The 25,748-nt window shown below is 40.6% G+C and overlaps 1 protein-coding gene across 1 annotated transcript in view; it reads left to right on the top strand.

The window, feature by feature from the left end:
- Nucleotides 1-25,748, top strand: part of LOC140196031 (short transient receptor potential channel 3-like) — a 140,583-nt gene that overhangs the window by 91,059 nt on the left and 23,776 nt on the right. Inside the window, exons 8-11 of the mRNA XM_072254730.1 lie at nucleotides 9,527-9,791; nucleotides 12,431-12,626; nucleotides 17,184-17,405; nucleotides 23,140-23,223. Coding sequence (XP_072110831.1) covers nucleotides 9,527-9,791; nucleotides 12,431-12,626; nucleotides 17,184-17,405; nucleotides 23,140-23,223 — 767 coding nt within the window. The remainder of the gene's footprint in view (nucleotides 1-9,526; nucleotides 9,792-12,430; nucleotides 12,627-17,183; nucleotides 17,406-23,139; nucleotides 23,224-25,748) is intronic.

Here is a 25,748-nt window from a genome sequence, read left to right as displayed (position 1 = left end):
ATTCAAAAGAAAAACATAAATTAAACACAAATTTTACAAAACAAGAGTGAATTTAGAAAAAAACAAAACCTAGCCCATTTCAGTGCAAAGTGATTAATGGTCCGAGCGTTGCTAAACTCTGGTGATTAGCATTGAGTTGATTGGTTCAAAAAACAAATGGCTGAAGGGAAGTAACTGTTCTTGAACATGTTTGTACAGGACTTCAGGTTTCTGTACCTCCTGTCCAATGCCAGCTGCAAGAAGATGGCATGGCCCAGCGGGTGGTGATCTTGGATGAGAGATGCTGCCTTCTTCAGGCAGTACCTTCCGTAGATACCACCGATGGTGAAGGATGCTTTACTATTTAAGTACTCTATAAATGTAAGCTGTTGTTCCATAATTCTCATTGAGAGGGGAGGTTGTGGAAATTGTTACACAGTTGTTAGATCAGATTATCAGTATTTGGCTTAATGGCTTTGAAAATATAATATTGTGCGTAAGGCTATACCACTGTTTCTCAATATTTTCATACTTGACAATACCCTCCTAAAGCACCTTCATACTTGCCAACGCCCTTGTTAGGCACAATATGCTTTCCAGTGCCCCCATAGTGTAAAAACATGTCTACCATATGCTAATGTGAGAAAAATGATTCTGCTTTAAAGTTTTTTATTTGTCCTTACACAGCACCTGTGCGCTGTACAGCGGCTTCGACATCAATGTGATCTTTGAGCTTAATGGTTTTAGCGAGAGTTGAAATATTTGGTTCAAGTTGTGACAGCAAAACGCTTAAGCCCACATGCCTAACAATATCCAACTAGTTTCAGTTCTTTGTGAGTTTGTGGTTCACTGCCCTGAAGCCTCTTTCAACGAGCTAGGAGGATAGAAACACAATAAAGAGCAGTTTGCTTCTTCTCCAAAGACCAAGAAACTCCATAAGACAGTGTAGCCACATGCCCCAATGCCAACATATTTAAAAAGCATTTTTGTTTCTTCTTCATTCTGAACTTCGATAAACTTTTCCATTTTTGATAAACCATACATATGCCATTATCAATGCCTTGTTGTCTCGCACTGTTGACTCATCCAGTTGTATCCCAAATTCTGTTTTTTGTAGTTCTGTGCATAGTTGATACTCAATGTCTTCATTCATTTCATCAATACAGTGAGCTACAGAGTTACTACACAGAGGAATTGATTTTAAAATACTGGTGGCCATTTTGAGAACAGTGGGGAGCACTTCTGATACAGCAAGCATTATTAATTTTTCACCAATCGCATGGGACTTTTCACATTGTGCTAATATTTTGGAAATGTAATAAGAAGCAATGAGACCACTATCAAAGTCATTTTTAGATTTCTTGGCAAATGACTCGGGTGTACAATGCTTTTCAAATACTTCTTTCATCTTCTGGAACTGAGCAATACCATAAGTAGCCTTTTCAGGGTGTTCCTACAATCTTTATGGTTTCATGACTTCATTAGACAGTACAGTATTACAGATACATGGGGTGTCACTGATCTGACGGGAGTGGAATAAAACTGTACTCCAGGTTTATAACATTTTATTGACACACTTCCTGCAGTTTCTGTTTCTTAGCAGGATTAGAATTCAAGACTTCACTGCCTTCAGACTTGTAGAGATCGCATCATACGTACTTATCCATCATTAACGGGGCTAAATTAAAGTAAAATATTAACACAAACTGGGAATGCCTATTAGATGTTGACAACGGCAACGAGTTAACACGGATGGAACGATGGTAGTGGCACGCAAAGGAACAGCGAGGTGAGGATGAAGACGATCACAACAAAAATTATATTGGCAAGGATTCAGACTGGAATCTGAGTGTCAGTCAGGATAGAGCTGGTGTTCGGCAAACTAATTTATAGTATTCCAGTTAAGAATGATTGACCAACCACGTAAGGTCTCATAATGCCCAAAGATGGTTCTTAACAACACATATTAAGCTGAGGTCACTTTGAACACCTGAAGAGGAATCCTCGGGGATGGCAGTTTCACTGATTGGCTCTATTTCACCATTTGGTTCTGGCAGTGCTGTATCATTGTGTGACCTGTTTTCTGTAGATCTGTAGAGAAAGTTGAGAGGGTGTACTCGACTTACCAACTGTTAAATTGCAGGAACTCATTCCATGTTGTGGCTCAGGGGAACAGTTGGGTACCCTGTTTGCTAATTTATGCATCCCCAATAATGTCTGCTTGGTTGGTGAGATTGGATGAAGTTGCCAAGTTTCAGATGTGTTGTGACGATGAGTGCTCATCGCCTGCAGAGTGATGGTTCTTCCTGTGTTCCAGTGCCTCATCATATTTTTGGAAGTGCCTGCTCTACTAGTGGTTGGTCAGGTCTTGTGCCTCAGTTTAGGGTGCTGCTTACCACCCCACCCCCCAATAATCCTGAACACCCCCTGATGACTTCTATTTCCCCTAATGCTCCCTTAGGACATGTAACCACCCCCGCTGGGAGTCACCGAGCTATACTTACAGTGTGGGGGAATACAAGAATGGCAAGTTGCAAGACATGGGATGCTGCAATGAATTATATAGACAAAGTCTTGTATCACTTTAATATTACTTTTAGGTAAAAGGGTACAAAATTGAAAAGGATAATGAATACAGAACTGAAGGTTTTATACTTGAATGCACACAGTATACAAAATAAGTACCACATGCCTACGAGATAGCTTTTTAGAGCAGCTCGTGGTTGAGCCCACTAGAGGATCAGCTATTCTGGACTGGGTGTTGTGTAATGAACTGGAATTGATTAGAGAGCTTAAGGCAAAAGAACTATTCGGGGCAAGTGATCATAATATGATTGAATTCACCCTGAAATCTGAGAAGGAGAAGCTAAAGTCAAATGTATCAGTTTTACAGTGGAGTAAAGGGAATTACAGAGGTATGAGGGAGGAGTTGGCCAGAATTGATTGGAAAAAACACTGGCAGGGATGGCAGCAGAGCAACAATGGCTGGAATTTCTGGAGACAATTCGGAATGCACAGGATATATACATCCCAAAGAGGAAGAAGTATCTTAAAGGAAACATAACACAACTGTGGCTAACAAGGTAAGTCAAAGCAAGCATAAAAGAGAGGGGCTATATAATAAAGCAACTATTAGTGGGAAGTTTTTAAAAACCAACAGAAGGCAACTAAAAAAGTAAGAAGGTAAAGATGAAATACAAAAGTAAGCTAGCCAATAATATTAAAGAAGATATGTAAAACGTAAAAGAGAGGCGAGAATGGATATCGGACTGCTGGAAAACGATGCTGGAGAGGTAGTAATGAGGGGCAATGAAATAGTGGACAAACTGATTAAGTATTTTGCATCAGTCTTCACTGTGGAAGACACTAGAAGTATGGTGGAAGTTCCAGGTGTTGGGGGCATGAAGTGTGTGAAGTTACCATTACTAGAGAAGGTTGTTGGGAAACTGAACGGTCTGAAGGTAGACAAGTCACCTGGACCAGATGGTGTCCACCCCAGAGTTCTCAAAAAGGTGGCTGGAGAGATTGTGGATGCATTAGTAATGATCTTTCTAGAATCACTAGATTCTGGAATGGTTTGGCAAGACTGGGAAATTGCAAATGTCACTCCACTCTTCAAGAAGTGAGAGAGGCAGAAGAAGGGAAACTATAGGCCAGTTAGTATGACCTCAGTGGATGGGAAGATGTTGGATTCAATTATTAAGGATGAGGTCTCAGGGTACTTGGAGGCAGATGATATAATAGGCTGAATAAATAAGGAAGAACCTTGCCTGACAAATTTGTTGGAACTTTTTGAAGTAGTAACAAGCAGGATATACAAAGGAGAATCGGTTGATGTTTGTACTTGGATTTTCAGAAGGCCTTTGACAAGGTGCCACACATGAGGCTGCTGAACAAACTATGAGCCCATAGTATTATTGGAAAGATCCTAGCATGGATAAAGCAGTGGCTGATTGACAGGAGGCAATGAGTGGGAATAAAGGGAACCTTTTCTGACTGGCTGTTGGTGAATAGTGGTGTTCCACAGGGGTTTGTGTTGGAACCAAATCTTTTTAAGTTATATGTCAATGATTTGGATGAATGGAGTTGATGGCTTTGTTGCAAAGTTTGCAGATGATATGAAGATAGGTGAAGAGGCAGAAGGTATTGAGGAAGTAGGCTACAGAAAGACTTAGACAGATTAGGAGAACGGGCAAAGAAATGGCAGATGGAATACATTGTCAAGAAGTGTACGGTCATGCATGTTAATAGAAAAAATGAAAGGGTTGACTGTTTTTAAATATGGAGAAAATATAAAAATGAAATGTATAAAGGGACTTGGGAGTCCTTGTGCAGGATTCCCTAAAGGTTAATTTGCAGGTTGAGTCTGTGATGACGAAGGCAAATGCAATGTGAGCATTCATTTCGAGAGGACTAGAATATAAAAGCTAGGATGTAGTGTGAAGACTTTATAAAGCACTGGTGAGGCCTCACTTGGAATATTGAGAGCATTTTTGGGTCACTTACCTTAGAAAGGATATGCTGAAACTGGAGAGGCTTCAATGGAGGTTCACAAAAATGATTCCAAGATTGAAAGGCTTATCATATGAGGAGTGTTAAATGGCTCTGGGCCAGTACTCACTGGAATTCAGAAGAGTGAGAGGGGATCTCATTGAAACCTATCAAAATGTTGTAAGGTCTCGACAGAATGGATGGGGAGAGGATGTTTCCTATGGTGGGGGAGTCTAGGACCAGAGAACACAGCCTCAGAATAGAGGGGTTTTCTTTAAGAACTGAGATGAGGAGGAATTTCTTTTGCCAGAGAGTGGTGAACCTGTGGAGTTCATTGTCAGAGATATCTGTAGAAACCAAGTCATTTGGATATATTTAAGGTAGAGGTTGATAGATTCTTGATTAGTCAGGCTATGAAGGGTTACAGGGTGGGGGGGTGGGGAAGGCAGGAGATTGGGGCTGAAAGGGAAATAGATCAGACATGATGAAATGGCGGAGTAGATTCGATGGGCCAACTAACCTATTTCTGATCCTGTATCTTGAGGTCTTATAAGAGATTTGATTTTTCAATGCACATTTGGAGCATGTCAAGATAGGGTTAATTTATCATGAAAGCAGTGTGTTGGGGTTTTATTAATGAAGCTCAATTAAGAGGAAAAGCTGAAACAGAGGTAAAGACATTCCTTAAATATTTTGGTGAATTTAAGATAAAGAAATTCAAATACCAGGGCAAAAGAACTGAAGTAACAGACTTAATATGCATGATAAACAAGATAAACTCTTTTTAGAGATTAGACTGCAGGAATTTATACATTAACAGAATTGATGCAACCTATTCACTGATTAATGCTACCTTTCACTGTTTACCTGTATTTGTATTTGCCAAAGTCCCATCCTGTGAGTGTATAGCAGTCACAGCATTAAAAAAAACAGAAACATAATCAACATGTTTAGACCCACCTTTCCAGAATTCTCACCAAAAAATGCAAAAGGCTAAACTGGATAACATTGGGAATGAACACAGAATTCACAATAAATGATTATCACACACTCATTGACACAGTTTAAGATGCACAGATAATTCATTCTGCGACATTAATAGCACCGACAAGTTAGTGCTAACCACACTATATATTGCCTCAGCACTTCATCGCAGGGTTCATCCTCCTGATTGGATAGCATCATTTCAGACCAGCTGTTGCTGATTAGAGACAGCCTGTAGTTCTTAAAGGGGAGCTGTTTGTAATCACTCTTACCCATCCATGAGGCTGAAGGTTTGGTGAACAGCATTTTTGAAGTAGAGGCTATTTCACAGTTTAAAGAGTACAGGCAGGGAGAGAATGAATGACTACTAAATAGACAAAAATGAATAGACAGGTAATTCAAGAGAATCAGGCAACCCAAGGCATCTTGTTTTCTAACCTATATTCACTCTTGAGTACCAATGGAGGAGAGGTTTCTGCAGGAGAGTGCAGCCATTGCCAAGGGCACAGTACCGTGGACTGCAAAACTGCACAGGAGAGAGCAGAGGGGTCATGTGCAATAATGTTAATTGGCTGAGAAGAGCAGAAGGTGAACGATTACAGAAGATTCTCCCATTAAGGGAGCAGACAGATATTTCTGAGGCTAAAGAACAGATTTGAACAATTTCTCATATTTAAGATTTGAGGGTTCCATGGTGCCAGGGTTAACAAGATCAGTTAAAGCTAGGTGAAGTTCTGGATGGGAGGGTGGCTAGCCAGAGGTCATGCTCTTTATCAATGCCAGCGATGCCAAAGGAAAATAATTTGTGGACCTGTAGACAGATTTTAACGTAAAGGAAAGGGATTAATAAGAAGGGCCTCAAAGGTGGTTATATCCAAATTATCTCTCATACCACATGCTAATGAGTATAGAAATGGAAAAATGAAACAGATAAATGCATGGCTGAAGAGCGGATACAGAAGGGAGGGCATTATATTCTAGGGTACGGGGACCAGATCTGATGCAGTTTGGACCCTGGTCAGGCTAAAGAAACTGCATTTCAACAGAAATGGGACCAATGTCCCTTTATGGGGAGGTTCACCAATGGTGTGGAGGGAGATTTTAATAAATTTGGCAGGGGGTTGTGCACAGACTATGAGGAAGTACAAGAAGTTCTGAAATAGATTTACTCTACAGTCTAGTTTTTTTGTAAACGTATAAACCCTGTTAAACAAGTTGAGTGGCAGAAAGGATTCTAAACATTGAAGCACATAAGATGAGCAAGAAAACAGTTCATAGGTCAGAACTGAATCTGACCATCGGTATACAGTATATTAATTAAAACATAAGTAATGCAAGAGGAACATATACTGTAGTTAAACCATGACATTTAATTGAACTTTTAAGATTCCTCTGCAAGATGTAATGATATTCCTGACATTGCAGTAAATGACTGAATCCTGAAAGCAGCCATCAGATCCATCCTGCCAGTTTCCCCAATGCTCATTCTAGTGTTCAAGCTGGACAAAAGTTAGGTGTCCATAACCCAGAGGGGACCTGTAGGGGATATACCGCAGTGCTAGAGAGAGAATGCCGTGGAACAATAGCGGTACAAATATGCCACTGGGATTATTATTTAGCCTGCCAACTAGGATGCATATCAGGCAGCAACTTTGCAGAGAAATGACAGAGATGTGTATGATCCATAGAGTAGTGATACTGCGGACTACAACTATTCAGCCATTGACAGGAATAGCAATAACGTAAGCGGCAATGTTTGAAATGTACTTTCAGGAGCATTTTCTTAATTAGTGTGCTTCTGACCCAAACAGGAAGGGTGCATTGTTGGATATGTCTTGGGAAATGAACCAAACCAAGGGAAGCAAATGTCAGTAGCAGAATATCCAAGAAACAATTATTTAGTCATTATGTTTGGAATAACTATGAAGAAAGTTGTAAAAACTTCCTGTGCAATCCCATTCTGATACTGATGTTGGTTTCAGTGCAATGTTCCCTGTTGGTATGTTGCAAGTTTTCACAGTTTTATCCATTTAGCCTAACAAGTGTGATCTTTACAGCCAAGTCTTAAAAGACATAATATAACATAATTGACGCTCCCTTAGCTACGGGAGTGGTGTGACTGAATGAATGGATAATTGCAAGGAATCAGAGCAGTCTGGACATGATATGAAGAACACTGCATGCAGGAGACATGTTCTTTGTGCAGATCACTTTTGTCATGTGGCTGCTCACGAGGCCTCCACAGGAGTATGAGCAATCCCATGACGGGAGTGACCTCCATAATGCAGTAACAGCAAGTTGAAATGATCCTGAGGCTAAGAAGCTGAAAGCCACTATGATTTTGAATTTCAATGAGTAAAGCAGTCGAGGGACGTGAGGGAGATTACTGCAGGTTATAGATCTCAGCAAGAGCAAAGGAATCATCCATAGCATTGGCCCTTTTACCCACAGTTACAAGAAACAAGATTAGTAACATTTAACTTCGGTGAGCGAAATAAAAGTATCTGTTTTCAGGCCAGTGAGATTGAAAGAAACGTTTTTTTCTGCTACCGGAAATTGGCTTAAGCCGGACTACATCAACTTCCAGCATCTTATCTTGTGGTTAACCTCACGCCACAACAGTAGTTCAGTCTACGGTTGTCATCAGTGGAGGAATAAAGGTGTTTGACAGAATTTTCATTTTTTCCTGGAAAATGAGAAAATGCATTTCCTGACAGATGCTCACCACCCCCCCCACCGCTCCTCTACTCATGTTACATTTGTGACTGTGTGACTAATACCATATTCAATTTTACTGACAACACTACTGTTATTGACCAAATCAAGGGTGGTGACGAATCAGCATTTAGGAGGGAGATTGAAAATCTGGCTGAGTGGTGTCATAGCAACTCAATTTCAGCAAGACCATGGAGCTGATTATTGACTTCAGGAGGGTGAAACCAGAGGTCCTTGATCCAGTTCTCATTGAAGGCTCAGAAATGGAGAGGGTCAGCAACTTTAAAGTTCCTTGGTGTTATTACTTCAAAGGACCTGTCCTGGGCCCAGCGCATAAGTGCAACTAGGAAGAAAGCACAGCAATGCCTCTACTTCTTTAGGAGTTTGCAAAGATTTGAAATGATATCTAAAACTTTGACAAACTTCTGTAGATGTATAGTGGAAAGTATATTGACTGGGTGCATCACAGCCTGGTATAGAAACACCAATGCTTTTGAACAGAATGGATATGGCCTATTCCATCATGGGTAAAGCCTTCTCCACCACTGAGCACATTTACACCAAGGGTTGTCACAGGAAAGCAGCATCCGTCATCAGGGACCCCTGCCATCCAGGACATGCTGTCTTCTTCTACTGCCATCGGGAAGAAGGTACAGGAGCCTCAGGACTCGCACCACCAGGTTCAGGAACAGTTATTTCCCCTCAGCCTCTTGAACCAAAGGGGATAACCTCACTCAACTTCACTTGCCCATGCATTGAAATGTGCTCACAACCAATGGACTCACTTTTAAGGACTCGTCATCTCATGTTCTCAATATTTATTGCTCATTTATTTATTATTATTTCTTTTTGTATTGCATAGTCTTTTGCACACTGGTTGAATGCTCAAACTGGTGCAGTTGTTCATTGATTCAATTATAGTTATTATTCTATTATAGATTTATTGCATATACCCATAAGAAAATTAATCTCAGAGTTGTATATCATGGCATATATATACTTTGATAATAATTTTACTTTGAACTTTGGTTAGAGATATGTAGGCTTAATATTTCTCACAAAACTTTGCCAGTTATGAAGAAAGGTTCTCAAGCTGTTAACCTTGCATTTATGCTACCTGACTTAGAGAATTCTTCAAGCTTTTTCTATTTGATTTTCTTCATGAAATTACAAGAAGGCTGTTCAGAAATATGTATGCTTACTACAAAGGTTATTAAAAGGAAACATACAATAAATATTTTAAGATATAATTCAGAAGTGCTTCTGCCTTCGTGAATGATATGTAGTCTGCTGTAATTTCAAATTTGACCATAACAATTAATAATGCTTCTTATAACTTTTTATCTTGTCTTTTTAGCCAGAGATAGATGGGTTCCCTCCGATCCTCAGATAATTTCTGAAGGCCTCTATGCAATAGCTGTTGTCCTTAGTTTTTCGCGAATCGCTTATATCCTGCCTGCAAATGAAAGCTTTGGTCCATTACAAATTTCCCTTGGAAGGACTGTGAAAGATATTTTCAAATTCATGGTCATTTTTATAATGGTGTTCCTTGCTTTCATGATTGGGATGTTTATCCTTTATTCTTATTACCTTGGTGCAAAAGTGAATCCGGCTTTCACAACGTAAGTACAAGTTTATTTTTCAACTTATTTCATATTGTTGCTTAATGAGATCTGCTTTGTTTATCTTCACTTCCCTGGGAACTGTGCTTAACAAGGCAAACTCAACTTGTGCTTTCTGCTTTCCACTAATGCCATTGCTAATTGCTACAAAATACCCGCTTGTAAAAGGGGAAGATGAATTACCTTCTGATTTCAGAGCGCTTTGCGCCATGCATCAGTGTTCCATGTACCAATAGGATTAGGGAAATAAGTTAAAAGTTACCCAAGTACAAAGTCAGTGTACTTACTGTTGCAGAATGTAGACATTCTGGACTAATTTTTCAGTATTTTTTTCAACACTGGGAAATCATTGACATTCTGATGATTCCAATTACTTAAAGGGAAGGTTTTAAGCAACAGGATTCTTTCAAAAATATAATTTCCTTGACTGTGAAAAAGAACAGATAAGAGTGTGAATTAAACACTATGTGTGTCAACCACTTTTGACTTTTCAAGGGTATGTGCAGCATAAAACAGGTGTAGGGTTTAAGCTATGCCTCCTACAAAAACATGTCTAACGCAAATATGAAGAACAGTGTTGAAAGCAATATAAAGCATCGCCAGGCCAATCCTAGCTTGATAAATTCCAAATGGTGACTCCCCTTTCTTATAAATCTCACCTCCCTGCAGCTGCCCATAAACACCCCTTTTGTCCCAATTCTCCTTTAGTAATATAGACTCCTGAGAAAGAGGAGGAAATAAGTGGCTGGAAAAGGGTCTCAAGAGCTCTCTGATTAAGAAGTTACACAAATGACTGGAAGACTCCACTCTGAATGTTCTACCTATTTTTGAATACTCTGATGTTGGTCGTAGTTCGGAATTGCCCTGGATTTCTTTTGAATCCTTCCTTGCATTGAATCAACATTTGCTGAATGGCCTAACAACAGGTTCCTGTGACCTTCTGCCAACCCCCTCCCCCGCCTCAACGATTGCTCCTTGACATCTAACTGGATTCCACACTTCCTGCAGTAACTCATGCTCATTCACATAAAGCTTCCTGATAGCTCTCTATCCACAAATTGAGAAGGCCCTGTGCCTCAGCCACTTCAGAAAGACCAATGGCTGCAACATTAAATTTTGCTGCAGTTTTAGAGGTCCATTCAGTCAAGAGTTGGAAAATCAAATCTGTTCCACAGTTCAGTTAGTTTAAGCTTTATCTGCATCTCAGCTTCATTTAGTGTCTGTGTTCATATCCCTTACAACCTAAACTACCAAAAAAAATTGCTGATCTTTTCCATACTTCATTATAATGTAGAAGGCCATTTGGCCCTTCAGATCTATGCCATCTCACAGAGCAATTCCATTCTGCTTCAAGTTTTCCCGGTAACCTATTTCATCATCTGCGCAACCCCCTCCCCCCCCCTCAGGTTCTACCACTCACCTGCATACCAGGGGCAGTGAACAGTGCCCAGTTTACTTCCCTCCCTGTGACTGTGTCCTGTGTGAGGAAACTCACACAGTTACAAGGAGAGTGGACAAGCTGCACACAGACTGCTCTGGAGCTCAGGATCGAACCTGGGTCGATGGAGCAGCTGCGCCACTGGTCACGCTGAACGACTTTATTTTCAATTTCCCCCATCGGTGGAAATAATATCTTTGTAACAAACCAATTTAATTGATTTTTTTTTGTAGATGTCTTGCTTAGATTATAACTAAGCTCCAGGTAACACAAACCAATTTCCTATACCTTCATAATTTAACTCTTAGTCATGTTGTCAATATGATGAATCCTCATTGCATTCCTTTTGAGGTCAGGTTATCCATCCTGCCACGAGCAGAATACATAGAATCTGATCAAAACTCTTTGCAGGCAGTGTATACCCACCCCCGTACATTCAAACTTCTTGAAACAAAAGCTATAAGCCCTTTTTAAATTATTTTTATACAGATGGACTCGTGTTTATATACAGTATTTGTGTAGATGAGTTTTGCATCAAGGAAAAACATAGTGATACCATTGAAATCCATTATCCAAGGCAAATAGATATTTTAATAAGTTGATTCCTTATGTTGAATTGTCCCATAATTGGGATTATAATTATTATGTGGTGGCAATGGGACAGAAATCATTTCAAGAAACAATAAGCAAATTAAGAACTCTTGTGCTTAATCGTCACATAAGGACATTGATGGAGGCCTGAAAGAGGATCTTTAGTCTGTCCTTAGGGTGAAAGATGGTAATATTCCTGGGGAACCTGAAGAGAAGACAAGTAAACACCTGATTCGCATGCAGTAGGAGAAGGGAGGACAAAGCAAAGCAAATCATGCATTAAGAACAACTGATAGGAAGAGAATAAGGACATTAAAAATTAACTAAAGTTGTGCTACATAAATGCAGGGATATTAGGACTAAAATGGAAATTGTACACCATTGATGCATGGAATAAAATGGGTGTTATAGAAGTAACTGAGATGCTCCTTTGAGTGATCAGAGAGGTAAGATTCAAGTCTTAGATTGTCTAGAAAACAATTGGAAATTTCTCATGCCCAGTATGCAGGTTAACAATTTTTTTTCTGAACTTTGCAAGCCTACTTTTAATCATCATTAAAATATTTTGTTTCAATAGAACCGATTAATTTAAATCTGCTATATTTCTCAGAGTTGAAGAAAGTTTCAAGACACTATTCTGGTCAATCTTCGGTTTGTCTGAAGTTTCTTCTGTTGTCCTCAAATATGACCACAAATTCATTGAGAACATTGGATATGTCTTATATGGAATATACAATGTCACTATGGTGGTGGTTTTGCTCAACATGCTAATTGCCATGATCAATAGCTCATATCAGGAAATTGAGGTAAGATGTGACATCTACTTTAAAAGCTTAGTTAATGTAAAAATATTGGTCTTTATTTCAATCACCCCATTATGGACAAGGTGGGTGTAAATGAGTGAGAGGATGGATGGTCAGAGGGTTAAAGGAATCTGACAACCTCACATCTGCTCTGTGTCCAGTTTCATGGCCTCTTGCATTTTCTCTGATGACTATTCGGTTCACACCAATGTCCTTAAGATTTCTTTACTTTTCCTAACTCTGGCTTCCCCTCTAGTTGCAGGACTGAATGTTGAAAGGCCCCAGATCTGAAGCATTGATTCTGCTTCTCCCCTTGTTTGTTACTGCTTGACCTGCTCAATACTTCCAGCATTCAGTGTTCACTGGCGGATGGTCCCCAAGCTTGGTGTAACCCAGTGACTGACCCAAGGGTGGGTGTTGGCTTCCTCCTTGTTAATTTGATCTTTTGGCTCATCTTTTGCACCAGGACAATGATGAATATCCTTTCAGATGCTCTGATGAATTTTTTGGCCACCTCCTAAATTTCTGTATTGTTCCTGAACTCTAATCCAATGCTTGTCCTAATCTCCATCCTTCCCAATTTCTATGCATCCTTTCTGGTTGCTGAGTTGAGGCCTCCTGTCACTTTCAGTCTGACTATTTACTAAACCTTGGAAAGATTTAACCTACAATATTTTGTATGCCCTCCATTTAGCATAATAGAGCCTCCATGTCCTTGATTTTGCCAGGTACTCAGGATGATTTGATCTTAAGCTGCACCCTCTACATTCCCCTGTAAATACCCATGTTTTCTGAACCTCACTTCTGAAGCCAATATTTGTGATAGCATATCTAATGCAAAATGGACCGAATATCCAAAGCTCCTGCATCTTGCCCTGTCTCGTCATGTACTCCTCCCCAATGGGCATTGCAATCTAACTTCATTCAACAATGTGTATTTGTTTTCAGCTTCAGAAAAACACCCTCTATTGCATTTCTATCATTGTTCGTGGGCTATCTTGGTGAAATTGCACTTTCGTGCCAAATTGCATTAAATTTTTTCTCTTGTGGCACTTTCAGAGCTGAACTAACTCTTCTGATCTTATCCAAATGCACGTCAGTTATAGTAATCTTGCTCGACAGCTCTAGCTTTGTTAATGTTGAGTGTTATGTTTTGTAACTTCGAAAACTAATCAAAAGAAAAACACAGGACCAGGCAAATGCGTGTCTACTTTGTTTTCACTTTAGTGAGGCACACACTTAAGACGTGGTGGCATAATGACGTACGCCTTTCACGTAGTTTTACATATAACTCAAAATGAATTATGTAAACAACAAAGAATGCATAATCAAACAATACTGTACATTTACTATATTACTCAAATATTACTGAAATATTAAATAAACAGCATACCTCCCTGCTTAAGTATAAACTCCAACTCAATATAGAATGCATCACAACTGAAATATGGAATGTATTGATCTATAGTCCCATACACGCCTAGAGATTTAATCACTGTGGAGGATTTCTTACCCTTGTGGGATAACGTCGTTCCTGATCAGAGAGGTCACTCTGCTCGGCAGGAGAGACTTGAGGCTGTGAAACAATCTCAGGTTCTGGCGCTTCCTTCATGCTGGTTGTAGGAGTTGGCTCTGGGACTGCAGGAAGTGGTTCTGACAGCTTTGGACACTTTTCTTCTCCTTTCTTCTTTCTTCTCCGAAATACTCTTGGCACCTTCTGGAGGTGTTGGCATCTCGACCAGTGCATGGCAAACTGCTGACTCTGCTGATCGATCCCAGGACACCAGACAGGCTTTGAGTCAATGTTTTCATTTTGACCATGCCTAGACGACCGGCGTGTAGCTCCTCCAACATTTTACTTCTCAGCTTGGATGGTACAACAACTCGCAATCCCCATATAAAGCAACTCCTGTCAAGGGTAAGTTCATTCTGGCACTGGTAAAAATGCAAGAACTAGGATTTTCTGCTGCACTTTGGATGGTCATGTAGACCTGGGAAAGTATAGAGTCTTTTCTGGTTTCCCTTTTGGTCATTTTTGCCATAATAGGGACACTTTCAATTTACATTAGAGAGGAAGTGTCCTCTTTTGTAAATTTTTCAAGTATTTCCTTTTCCAAGGGTAAACAGGACAATCCATCAACACTTCCATGATTAGTTGTCCTCTTGAATTCGATCTTGTAATTGTGTCCTCCAAGAAACAGAGCCCATCTTTGCTGCTGCTGTTAGTGAAACATACTTCACTGGGTTGAAAATAGACACTAGTGCTTGAGGATCAGTAAGGAGAGTAAACCTTCTTCCATACAGGTTGAAATATCTTACACCCCAAACCAGACTCTCTTCAGCAGTAAGGGAATGTGATGCAAAGGCTGTGGACCATTCACTTCCATCACTCATAACATATGATACAACTACATCTAACGTAGTCCATAAGGCAAGGCATCACAGGCAAATTTCACTGGACGATGTGGATTATAATGTGTGAATACGGTGTCGAATGTCACCATTTCCCTTACATTTTTGTAAGCTACCTCACACTGCTTTGTCCACGGTCTTTTCTTCCCCATCTGTAGTAATGACTTCAAGGGGCAGAGCGCAGTAGCCAGATTTGGCAGGAATCTGATATAGTAATTGACAAATCTTAAAAAGGACACAACTGTGACATGCCCTTTGGCCTTACAGCATCCAGCACTGCTTGAATTTTCTCAGCACACTTGTATAATCATTGTGCATCAACGGAGTGACCACAGTAAGTGATTCTTGGCTTAAGTTGTGTCGTGCTCTGAGTCCAAATCTCATTCAGACTGTCTTGAGATTTTGGAGATGTTCCTTGTCATCCTTACCAGTAACAATGATGTCATCCAGCTAACATTGAATACCTGGACAGCCTTGTGGCACCTGGTCCATAGCTTTCTGCCAAAGTACAGGTGCAGATGCTACTCCAGAAATAAGTCTATTATAGTGACAAAGCCCTTTGTGTGTGCTTATGCTGAGAAACACTTCAGACTCTTCTTCTATCTCCATCTGTATGTCATTCATGTACTTTTATATATAACCCAGAGTGAATTATATAAACAATAAAGAATGCTTTACCAAGCAATATATCGACCATATTGCTCAAATATTACTGAAATATTAAATACACAACTCAGCAAGTAAAAAGTCACTGTCTGTGCTGAGTAAACTTCCAGGTTGGAGCAGGGGAGGGGAGGGACGTCGACTCAGACCATGAGAGGCCTGCGTAGGGCATTTTCATGCCTTACAAGGCGCAGATTGGAAGTCTGTGTGGGGCGCCATTCCTCGCACAGACTAGAGCAATGTGTGGTTAAGTGCCTTGCTCAAGGGCACAAACACGCTGCCACAGCTGAGGCTCGAACTAGCGACCTTGAGATAACTAGACGAACGCCTTAACCACTTGGTCACGTGCGAGAAGCAAGCAGGGAATAATAAGCAACACTGATAAATGAAACTGGCTCAACAATCATGTGCTTTCCAGCAATCACAATCTGATGCAAACCAGCCAAAATAACGGTCCAGGGGAAAATCAATGGCCCAGTGTCAATAAGGGAGAACTGGCCACTCTGAGATGATCAGAGGGAGTGGAGTGGTGGTGGTAGAGAGGGCCATGATGGACAAAGAGAGTTGGAACAATGAGTGAATGGTGTGGTGCCAATCCATAGGCTGGAGCAACAATGATCAGGAGCACAGTGTGGTCATGTGGTGGCAGCTGCAATGAAAGGTGAGAGCAGGGTTGCGATGCAGAGGTGGTCAATTGCAGGGATCAAATTATTTCTGAGAAGCTAGGTGGGCAAAATTTCAACGGGGAAGCAATGGCAATAGGCTGTGGTAACTTGGTGAGTAACAGAGTGCTGATGGTCAAGTCAGTGGTGACATTCGGGAAGGTGAGAAGGTCATTGGGTTGGATGAAAAGGTGGTCTTTGAGAGAGCAATGGTGGATACTCAAATGGACCAAATGCAAAACAGGGAAGGATGATCATCAAGGAGGAGGATGGGATGGTAGTTTTTATGGTGAGAAGGGTGATGGCGATCAGGGACTATAAATACAAATAGAAAAGCAATTGCTGTAGAGGGGAGGAAGCGGGTGTAATCCAGGGACAACACAGTGATGTTTGGTACTGCACCACTAGTGGAGGACATGGAGGTGTAGTGATGAGAGAAGAGTGGTGCTGAACTGCAGAGCAAGGCTAGTTAGGGGAGCAGTTCTGGAGGCACAGGTGGTGATTGAATGGTGTGGAGCAGACTGAGTGGGAAATGAAACCTATGGAAGGAGCAACAATGATTAGATAGACGTGTGTGAGATAGCATTTGTATGGGGAACAGTGGTGAGTAGCTATTTTAATTAGGTAAGGATGGAGATAAATCTTTGGGATGGGGGAGGGGTCATCATTCAAAACAACACTAACAATTTTACTTTTGAATCGTAAATTATTTACTTCCAAAGGCCAAATGGACTTAGAAGCAATTAAATTTTGCTGAGTCTGGTCTTGGCATTCTTGTTATTGTTGTGAAATAGTTCATGCAATTTATTCATCTCACCCTTAGGATGATGCAGATGTGGAATGGAAATTTGCCCGTTCAAAGCTGTGGATGTTCTACTTTGACCATGGGAAAACACTGCCCCCTCCGTTCAGTCTTGTGCCTACTCCAAAGTCATGCATCAATTTGATAGTAAGAATCAAAAACTGTCTCCTTGGCCTGTTCAAATGCAGAAGGAAAAGACTGAAGAAAGACATAGAAATTGGAATGATGAATTCAAAGTCCAGGGTATGTATTTAAAATGGTATAAATACTTTGTTTTATGTAGCAACAATTAAAACATTTCCTTTATGGCTAATGAAGTACTTAAAAAGCACAGAAAAATACATAAACAGCAATAAGATAATGGTCATGTCATCTGCTTTCTAGTTACTGATTATATGTTTAAATATTAGTCAGGGTAATGGGAGAACACCACAGCCCCTTCCTATAATCTTTTACATCCATCGAAAAGGGTGTTTGGTATTGTGTTTTAGTAGCTTATCTGTCAATGTTGCTTGCTGTACCTTGAGTTTGCAGTGATAATGTCAGAGATGGACTTGAACTCAGAATTGCCTGATTCAGATATGAGAGTGCTACCACAAATCAATTTCATAATGACAATTACAGTGAAGTAACAGAACAGAAACTTCCAGTAACAAACATAATTAATTTCAAAATGACCTCAAAGAGTGGAAACCTGCAGTAACCAAAATAGAAACAATCACAAATTCTTGACAATCCTGAAAGGAATTACGAAATATGTTGTTTAATAAAGGATTATTTAGTGTTGGAAAAATGCACCAGTATCTCTTCTCTGGATTTATCTTTATCTCAGAGGTGAATGTTAAAGATTCCCTGCAGTGCGAAGGGGAGAAATCCTATGCACTTCCTTGTATCTGCACTTACATAAACCTGGAAGCAGATTGCCGGATTGTCTGACCTTGTTGATGACTATTCATCAGCTGATGTAGGTTAGGCAACTCACTACACAACATCAATTAATCAAAGTTTTCACTTTATTGTCTCTGCAAAAACACTGACATAGCTATGTTGAATCCCTGCCAACAACTTAAAACATAAATTCTACTCCGCTGTCTGTACCAATACAGACCACTTCTCCAATTTATAACACTGAAACAGAGTATCTCCTGTGTGCCAGATGATTGATCTGTTTTCTCACAGCCTCAGGCATGGTGGTTCTCTTTTGCAATAGTCAGTCTCCGGTGTTCTTGCCACTTTGCATTTGAAGCCCTTCATTCTTATAGTCTTTCCTTATCAGTTCAAATGTTACATTTCAATCTCGTTGGCTTGAGGTCATCTGACTGACCTGTGTTGGATTCCGATTGGATGTAATCAAGGGTTGCACAGCTTTGTGCCTTAAGTGACTTTTTTTGTTCTATTCAACTCTGGTTTAAACTAGTCAATTCAGGACACAGAGACTCTGCAAAGTTGCTATTATACACAATAAGCAGCTGATCGGAGAATGACCTCACGTTTAGCAGCTCAATAGCAGAAACTCTTTGTAATTAAGTTCAATTGCTCTGATTAAATTATCCCAGAGCAAGAGTTAGCTTATCAGACAGTTCACAAAATGGAGGTTACAAAGCAACTTCACAAAATGGCAGTCTCCGTTCCTTCAAACACATGGCAAGAACAAAGACATCTGGTGTGTCTACTTCCACAGTCCTTGACTCATTTGATGTTTTCTTCCATATTTTAATTCCTTCATGGTCAATACTGTGCATAGGCATGAAAAAGAGAGAGAATGAGAGAGATGTCTAATAATACGTGACAGAAAAGTATTTTGATTCCTTCATTATGTATGGTGTGATGATATAGCTTAATCATCTTAAAGTCACCAAAGGCAAAATCCTAATTTTATTTTATATTCAAGACTAGGAAAACCTGATGAGACAGAAAATTAGAGAAAGATATGTTTCAGTTTCAGTTTCTGCTATGAACATTACGGAATTTACATGGAGCTACAGTTCTATTCCTTGGCATACCAGGGATACCAGAGAAGCCCTATGCTAACTGGAGTTTAGAAGAAGGAAAAGGGATCTCATTGACACGTAAGGTTCTGGGAGGGATTGACAGGGCAGATGCGAAGAAGTATTTCTTCAGACTGGAAAATCTAAGACTAATGGTCTAAATTTCAGGATAAGAATTTGGCTATGTAAGGCCAAACTATTCAGAATTCTGCATCCAGAGGCTTGTAAATATGGTATTCCTTGTCTTCTACTTAAAGATGTAGTTGCTCAGTCAATGAGTATATTCAAGGAGAATGTTGATAGATCTTTTGTTACTAAGGGAATTAGGAGATATCTAGATTTAAGCAGAAAAGTGAATGAGATGCAAGATCAGCCCTGATCTCATTGGTTAGTACTTTATTTTATTTTGTGTTCCTAGGCAGAGTATAGTGCATATACGAACTGAGCTGCTTGGTTTTTTCTTCTCTATAATAGTTCACTTGCTACAGCAAGTTCTTCACATTTGATAAGCGTTCCTCAAAGTAATGATTGCAGACTTGTGTTTTAAAAAGTTGCATGAACACCCAATCATTACTTCAGCTTTAATATGGAGAAGTGATATGCATCAAAATGGTATGTAAAAGATAAGAACTCTCTCAGGAGACATACCACCTGGCCTTGGTATTCCCACTAACAGTAATTCACTAATAACGTAGCAGATTTACAAATATAAACACAACAACCAATGTGCAAAACAAAACTTGTGTCATAAACTACCAGTCCGTGGCTAGTTTTCTGCTGATATCTGGTGGATACCTTCTTCATTTTGTTTATTAATATCTTTCAGACATTCCATGTCAAAATCCATGGCATCATATTTGCCTTTAGAAAAACTATGCACTACAGAGTTTTGTAGAAAATTGCTGGGCTTCTTTCAATTGAGCCAAGCGTATGAAGCTTTACATTGGCACCTAGTCACCCATTCATTAAGCTGTTTGCTGCTCCAGTACAAACATGTGTAGTGAATAGAATTGCATGACATATGTTATCTCGCCAAGGACATTCATTTGTTTGAATGAGCTACTGAAGTTGGGTTTCTTTTCTTTGCTGCAGATTAATGTGAAAATTCATAAACATGTTCAAATTATGAAAAGTGTTAATGTTTATTAAATAGGAAGTACTAGCTCTAACAAGAGGATTGGAAACAGAGAGTGCAGATTTGATTCGAAGGTTCCAAGTGCATTTGTTATCAAATTACGGATGCAGCACATAACCCAAAGATTTTTCACGACATCCATGAAACAAAGAAAACACTAGAAGCTATTCAAAAAAAAACATTAAACCCTTACCCCACCAACACCCGTCCTAGCACAAAAATAAGACAAATTATGCAAACGGCAAAAAAGGAAAAAAAAAATCAAACAAAAAACATGGAATATAAGCCACAAAATCGAAAGAGTCCAGGCATGTTCCATTCAGTTCAATCTAGTGCAGAGTTGTTCTTTATTTGCAGGCCACCCCGATCAAAATTGCTCAAAATAGTAACCAAAAAAAGAGTGACCAGAAACCAGAAACACATCATAACGTCCAGTCCACAAACCACGTCGATTAAACCTTGCCCAAGACCCAGGACTCCAGCACAATCCTACAGCAGCATTGAGCAAGAGAGTGAGGGAGAGACCATTCCAACACAGGGACCTTTCTTTGGGAGCAGCGAGTGAGAGAGAGAGTCTGTCACACACAGACACCTTCCTTCAGATGCTGTGAGTCAGAGGCTGGTAGACAGTGCTGAACACCTGCTCGCCTTCCACTCTCATCTCAATGATTTCAATATTCCTCAATGCTTTAACCAGTGAGATCAGTGAGGAATGGAGTTGATCATTGGCTCACGCCCCATCTCTAAGCTTCTTGACCACGAGGCCACACACTTCACTCGAAACTTCCCCAAACAGTCTCAAAGGTTCCGTTATTATCAAAGTATACATCTCTGAAATTCTTCTTCCCATATAGCCACAAAACTAAGAAAAAAAGAGCAACATGATTATCAACCCACAAACCCCTCTCCCTGCACAATAATGGAACAGACACATCAACTCCCAAATTCACCACCCCCCGCACAAGAAAGATTGAGCAAAAAACACAATATAAAAAATTATAAGACTGATTAAAAAAATGTCCATAGTCCAAGTCCATATCCAAATCACAGAAAACCTGGGTAACATTCTCTGGGCACAGCAGCAAGGTCTCCCCTCTCCGGCAGCAAAGCACCAGATCACTCAATCAGCCTGAAATCACACTACCAAAGTGTCGATCACAGGCTCCAACAGTAGCAGAACCACATTTGAAAGGAAAAGAAGATGGAAAAGAAGTGAAAGAAATTGTTTCGTGAACTGTCTGGAGGGTGTTGCTCTTGCTCACATTGTTCGCTAATGCCATCTTCTTCCAGAAGATCACTAGCATTGGATAAAACTTTATTCAAGAATTGGTAATAATAACTCAAAATGCGCCCCGGAAAGAGTGGTGAAAGCAGAATCAATAATATTCCTCAAAAGTGAACTCGATTTATTTTCTTTTAATTTTCACGATTGCTTTTTCTGGTATTTATTGCTGGTCTTTAATTGCTATTGAGAAGGTAGTAATCAGCCACTTTCTTTGATTACTGTGATACTTCTGGTGAAGGTGTTTCCCACCGTGTGTGTGGGAGCGTGTTCCAGGATTTCAACCCAGTGACAATAAAGAAACAATTGCAGTTCTCACTCCAAATGGTTTGTGACTGAAGGGCAAACCTACTGGTGGTGAGTTCCGCCTGATAACATTCTTGATGTCACCATCCATCACTCTGCTGATAATAGAAAATAAACTGGTTGGGTGGTAACTGAGGATTTGTCCTGCTTCTTGTGGACAGACACAAACAGGTAATGTACTGCACTGGCTAGTAGTGGCCAGTGTTGTGCCTGCACTGGAAGAGCTTGGCCAGAGGCTCAGCAGGTTTTCCAGAGCTGGCTTTCTGTATTACAACTGAGATGTTTCCTATCCCAATGCTGTCAGTTCTTTCTCTTTATCATATTGAGTACAATGATTTATCTGAAGAGTGGCTTCTGTAATGGTATGAATCTTACAAAGGAGTTGAGGATTTCTGGATGAAAATGGTTCTGCCTTCTCACAAGCTGGACTCCATTATCAATGATATGGGTGTGTATTTGAGCTGTCTCCTCCCATTGCTTTTTAATTGTCTACCACATTCATGACAAGATTGCTGAACTTTGATTTCTTCCATCGGCTGTGCGATCACTTAGCTCTGTCTGCTACTCAGTGGCTTTGTTGCTTAGCACATACTCATGGTTGTGTTGCAGCTCTGTATCCACTTTTAAGCCAGCCTAGTGCAGTGTACACCTAGATTTGCTGCCTTCTTCAATGAAACTACGGCATTCTCCAGCATGTTTGCAAGAGAATAAAGATTGCTGTGGAATGTACTTCCACTGCCATTTGATGGCCTGCAGTTTTGAGCTGCCATACTTTTTCTATGTTTAATCTATTGAACATACCTGTAATAATAGCACCACACATTAAGATTGCAGATGACTTGGGGATGAAGATGGGAGTTTGACTAGGACTGTAAACCTGGTTACTCCAGCCAACATTATGATGGCCAGATGCATTGGCAGTTTGTAGCATGATGTAGATGAGTTTGGGAAGGTTCATCCCTGGTGTTGGCTTGCATGCTGGTAGGCACTATCTCAATCTGGCAGCTATGTTACCGACCCTCTACTGGTGAAGGATAGTGACGTCTCTATCCAAAGAAGGCACTGTGCCCTTGCTACTTTCGGTACTTATTCCAGGAATTATTCAGCATTATGAAGCACTTGTCCATCAGCTGAGGTAGGACAGGACGTGGTCATCTCCCCGGTGAACTCTACCAAAAAACTACACAGTTGCAGTGGGATGATAAGACTCATTTTGTGCTGTATCATTCTGTGAATTTGAAGTGTTTTTTTTGTTGTTTTTCTCAGCTAAATCTATTTGCACAGTCTAATCTAAGGATTTCAGAAACCCAAAGTTTCAACAGCATTATAAACCAGCCGACTAGATATCAGGTAAGTGCTATTTGTGAACATTTTTTACTTGTCAAAATCAGTTGAATGGGTGTCAGCTGCTATTGTCGTGATTAATTTATTTTTATTCATAAAAGCTTTATTCCATTCAGTTTGTCAACTTTGAGAAAGATGTCTCATCGTCTGTTATACGACTGCAAAGTCACAAGAAAAAAGAACATTTTCACAATTCTGTGCAAAATATCTTCACATGACAAAACTATGAATGACTTTTTCAACAGTAAGATGACCAATTAATTTGGATGGATCTTGCTAGACCACATGAGTTGACCTAATATGTTTATCATACTGCAACATACTAACAAATAGTTATATCACCTCATTGATATGCAGACCTATAGCCCTCAAAGAATGCCAGGAACTGGACGGACAAAAAAAAAATCGCTGTTCCTCCTTAGAAGATCAGAGGGATGAAAAAGGCATGGAGGTCTTACCAGATTGTACACAATAATTGATGCTCTACTAAATTGCTAGGGATTTCACAGATACAATTTCACCATGACAGTCAAATTTCGATTCATGAATTAAAAACAAGATGAAAAGCCTCCACAGCATACAGATAAACAATATATTGTGCGTGCAAACGTTTGAAAGTGTCAGAGTGACTCATACCCTTCTTGATGATGTTTTTACGAACATTAGCCAGGAACCGTTCCTGTCACTACTTCCAACTCATGGGCACTTCATTCTAATGTTGACCTTATAGAGTCATAGAACATGACAGCACAGAAACAGGACCCCAGGCCTTCTAGTCCATGATGAACTATTAATCTGCCTACACCCATCGATCAGCACCCAGACTACAGCCTTCCACACCCTTCCCATCCATGTACCCATCCAAATTTCCCTTAAATGTTAAAATTCAACCTGCATCCACCACTTCTGCTAACAGCTCATTTTTATCCTATGAGTGGAGAATGTTCCCCCTCATGTTCCCCTGAAACATTTTACCTTTTACCCTTAACCTAGGACTCCCATTTCTAGTTTCACCCAACCTCAGTGGAAAGGCCTGCTTACATTTACCCCTCATAATTCTGTATACCTCTATGAAACTTCCCCTCATTCTCTACACTCTAAGAAATAAAGTCCCAATCTATTGAGCCTTTCCCTATTACACAGGTCCTTGTGTCCTGGTGACATCATTGTAAATTGTCTCTGCACTCGTTCAATCTTATTGATATATTTGCTGGAGGCAGGTGACCAGAAGATGGCGCCAGCAACCAATGGCGACTTTTTTCAGACAGCTCACAAAACTCTAGATATACTTCTGAATGTGATCGCTGCAGTCTGCAGCCTGTAATTTCATTTTAAATATGTACTTTTGAGCCGACTAAATGATACAGCGCTTTTGCGACCTCCTGGGGGTTTAGGCGAACTAAACTCTCATGAGCCCTCACCAGGGTGGACACTGTGTCGAGGCTGGATAGTGGAAGGTGAACACATGGTCGGCTCCATTACCACACATCAATTAAAGCGTTGAGCTGGATTAAAATTGTTGAGTACAAGAGCAGAAAACAAACAGGTGTTCAGCGATGGCTGCCTGTGTTTGACCGATCTCCCTCTCTTCTCGCTACTCCTGTCAGGCAGGAGGGGAAGGAGTTTTGGGTCCCACACCACTAGATTCAGCAGCAGTTGTTGCCCTGTGGCCATCGGGCTCCCGGACTGGCTTCACTCGCCTCAGCACTGAACTGCCGTCCTGCCTGTAGTCGGCGGCCATCGGGCTCCCGGACTGGCTTCACTCGTCTCAGCACTGAACTGCCCTGTGTGGCCATCGGGCTCCTGGACTGGCTTCACTCAGCTCAGCACTGAACTGCCCTGTGTGGCCATCGGGCTCCTGGACTGGCTTCACTCGGCTCAGCACTGAACTGCCCTGTGTGGCCATCGGGCTCCTGGACTGGCTTCACTCGGCTCAGCACTGAACTGCCCTGTGTGGCCATCGGGCTCCTGGACTGGCTTCACTCGGCTCAGCACTGAATAGGCTCCTCAGCTGTGGACTCACTTTCAGCGACTCTGCAGTTCGCGTTCCACAGGACTTTGTTTACTTCTTTTTACTGCTTGTGCAATTTGTCCTCTTTTCCAAAGAGGACATGTGGCGGTTTTGTTGTGTGTGTTTTTTCAGTGAATTCTATTGTGTTTCTTTGTTTTATTAGTGCCTGCAAGACAATGAATCTCAATGTGGCATATGATATACATACTTTGATAATAAATTCGAACTTTAAACTGCACGCAATACTCCAAATTAGACCTCGCCAACAAGCTCAACATTACATCCCACCTCTGTACTTAATACCTTGATTTATGAACGCCGATGTGCCAAACCGTCTCTCTATGACCTCACCCACCTATGACACCACTTTCAAAGAATTATGGATCTGTACTCCCAGGTTCCTCAGTTCTGCTGCACTCTTCGGTGCTCTACCATTCACCGTACAAGTCCTGCCCTGGTTTGTCCTCCCAGAAACCAATATGGCCACAGGGAGAATGTACAAACTCCTGATAGACAGTGG

Source organism: Mobula birostris, chromosome 4 (genome assembly GCF_030028105.1).
Source record: "Mobula birostris isolate sMobBir1 chromosome 4, sMobBir1.hap1, whole genome shotgun sequence".
Taxonomy (NCBI): Eukaryota; Metazoa; Chordata; class Chondrichthyes; order Myliobatiformes; family Myliobatidae; genus Mobula; species Mobula birostris.
This window is presented reverse-complemented; position numbering and strand designations above follow the sequence as displayed.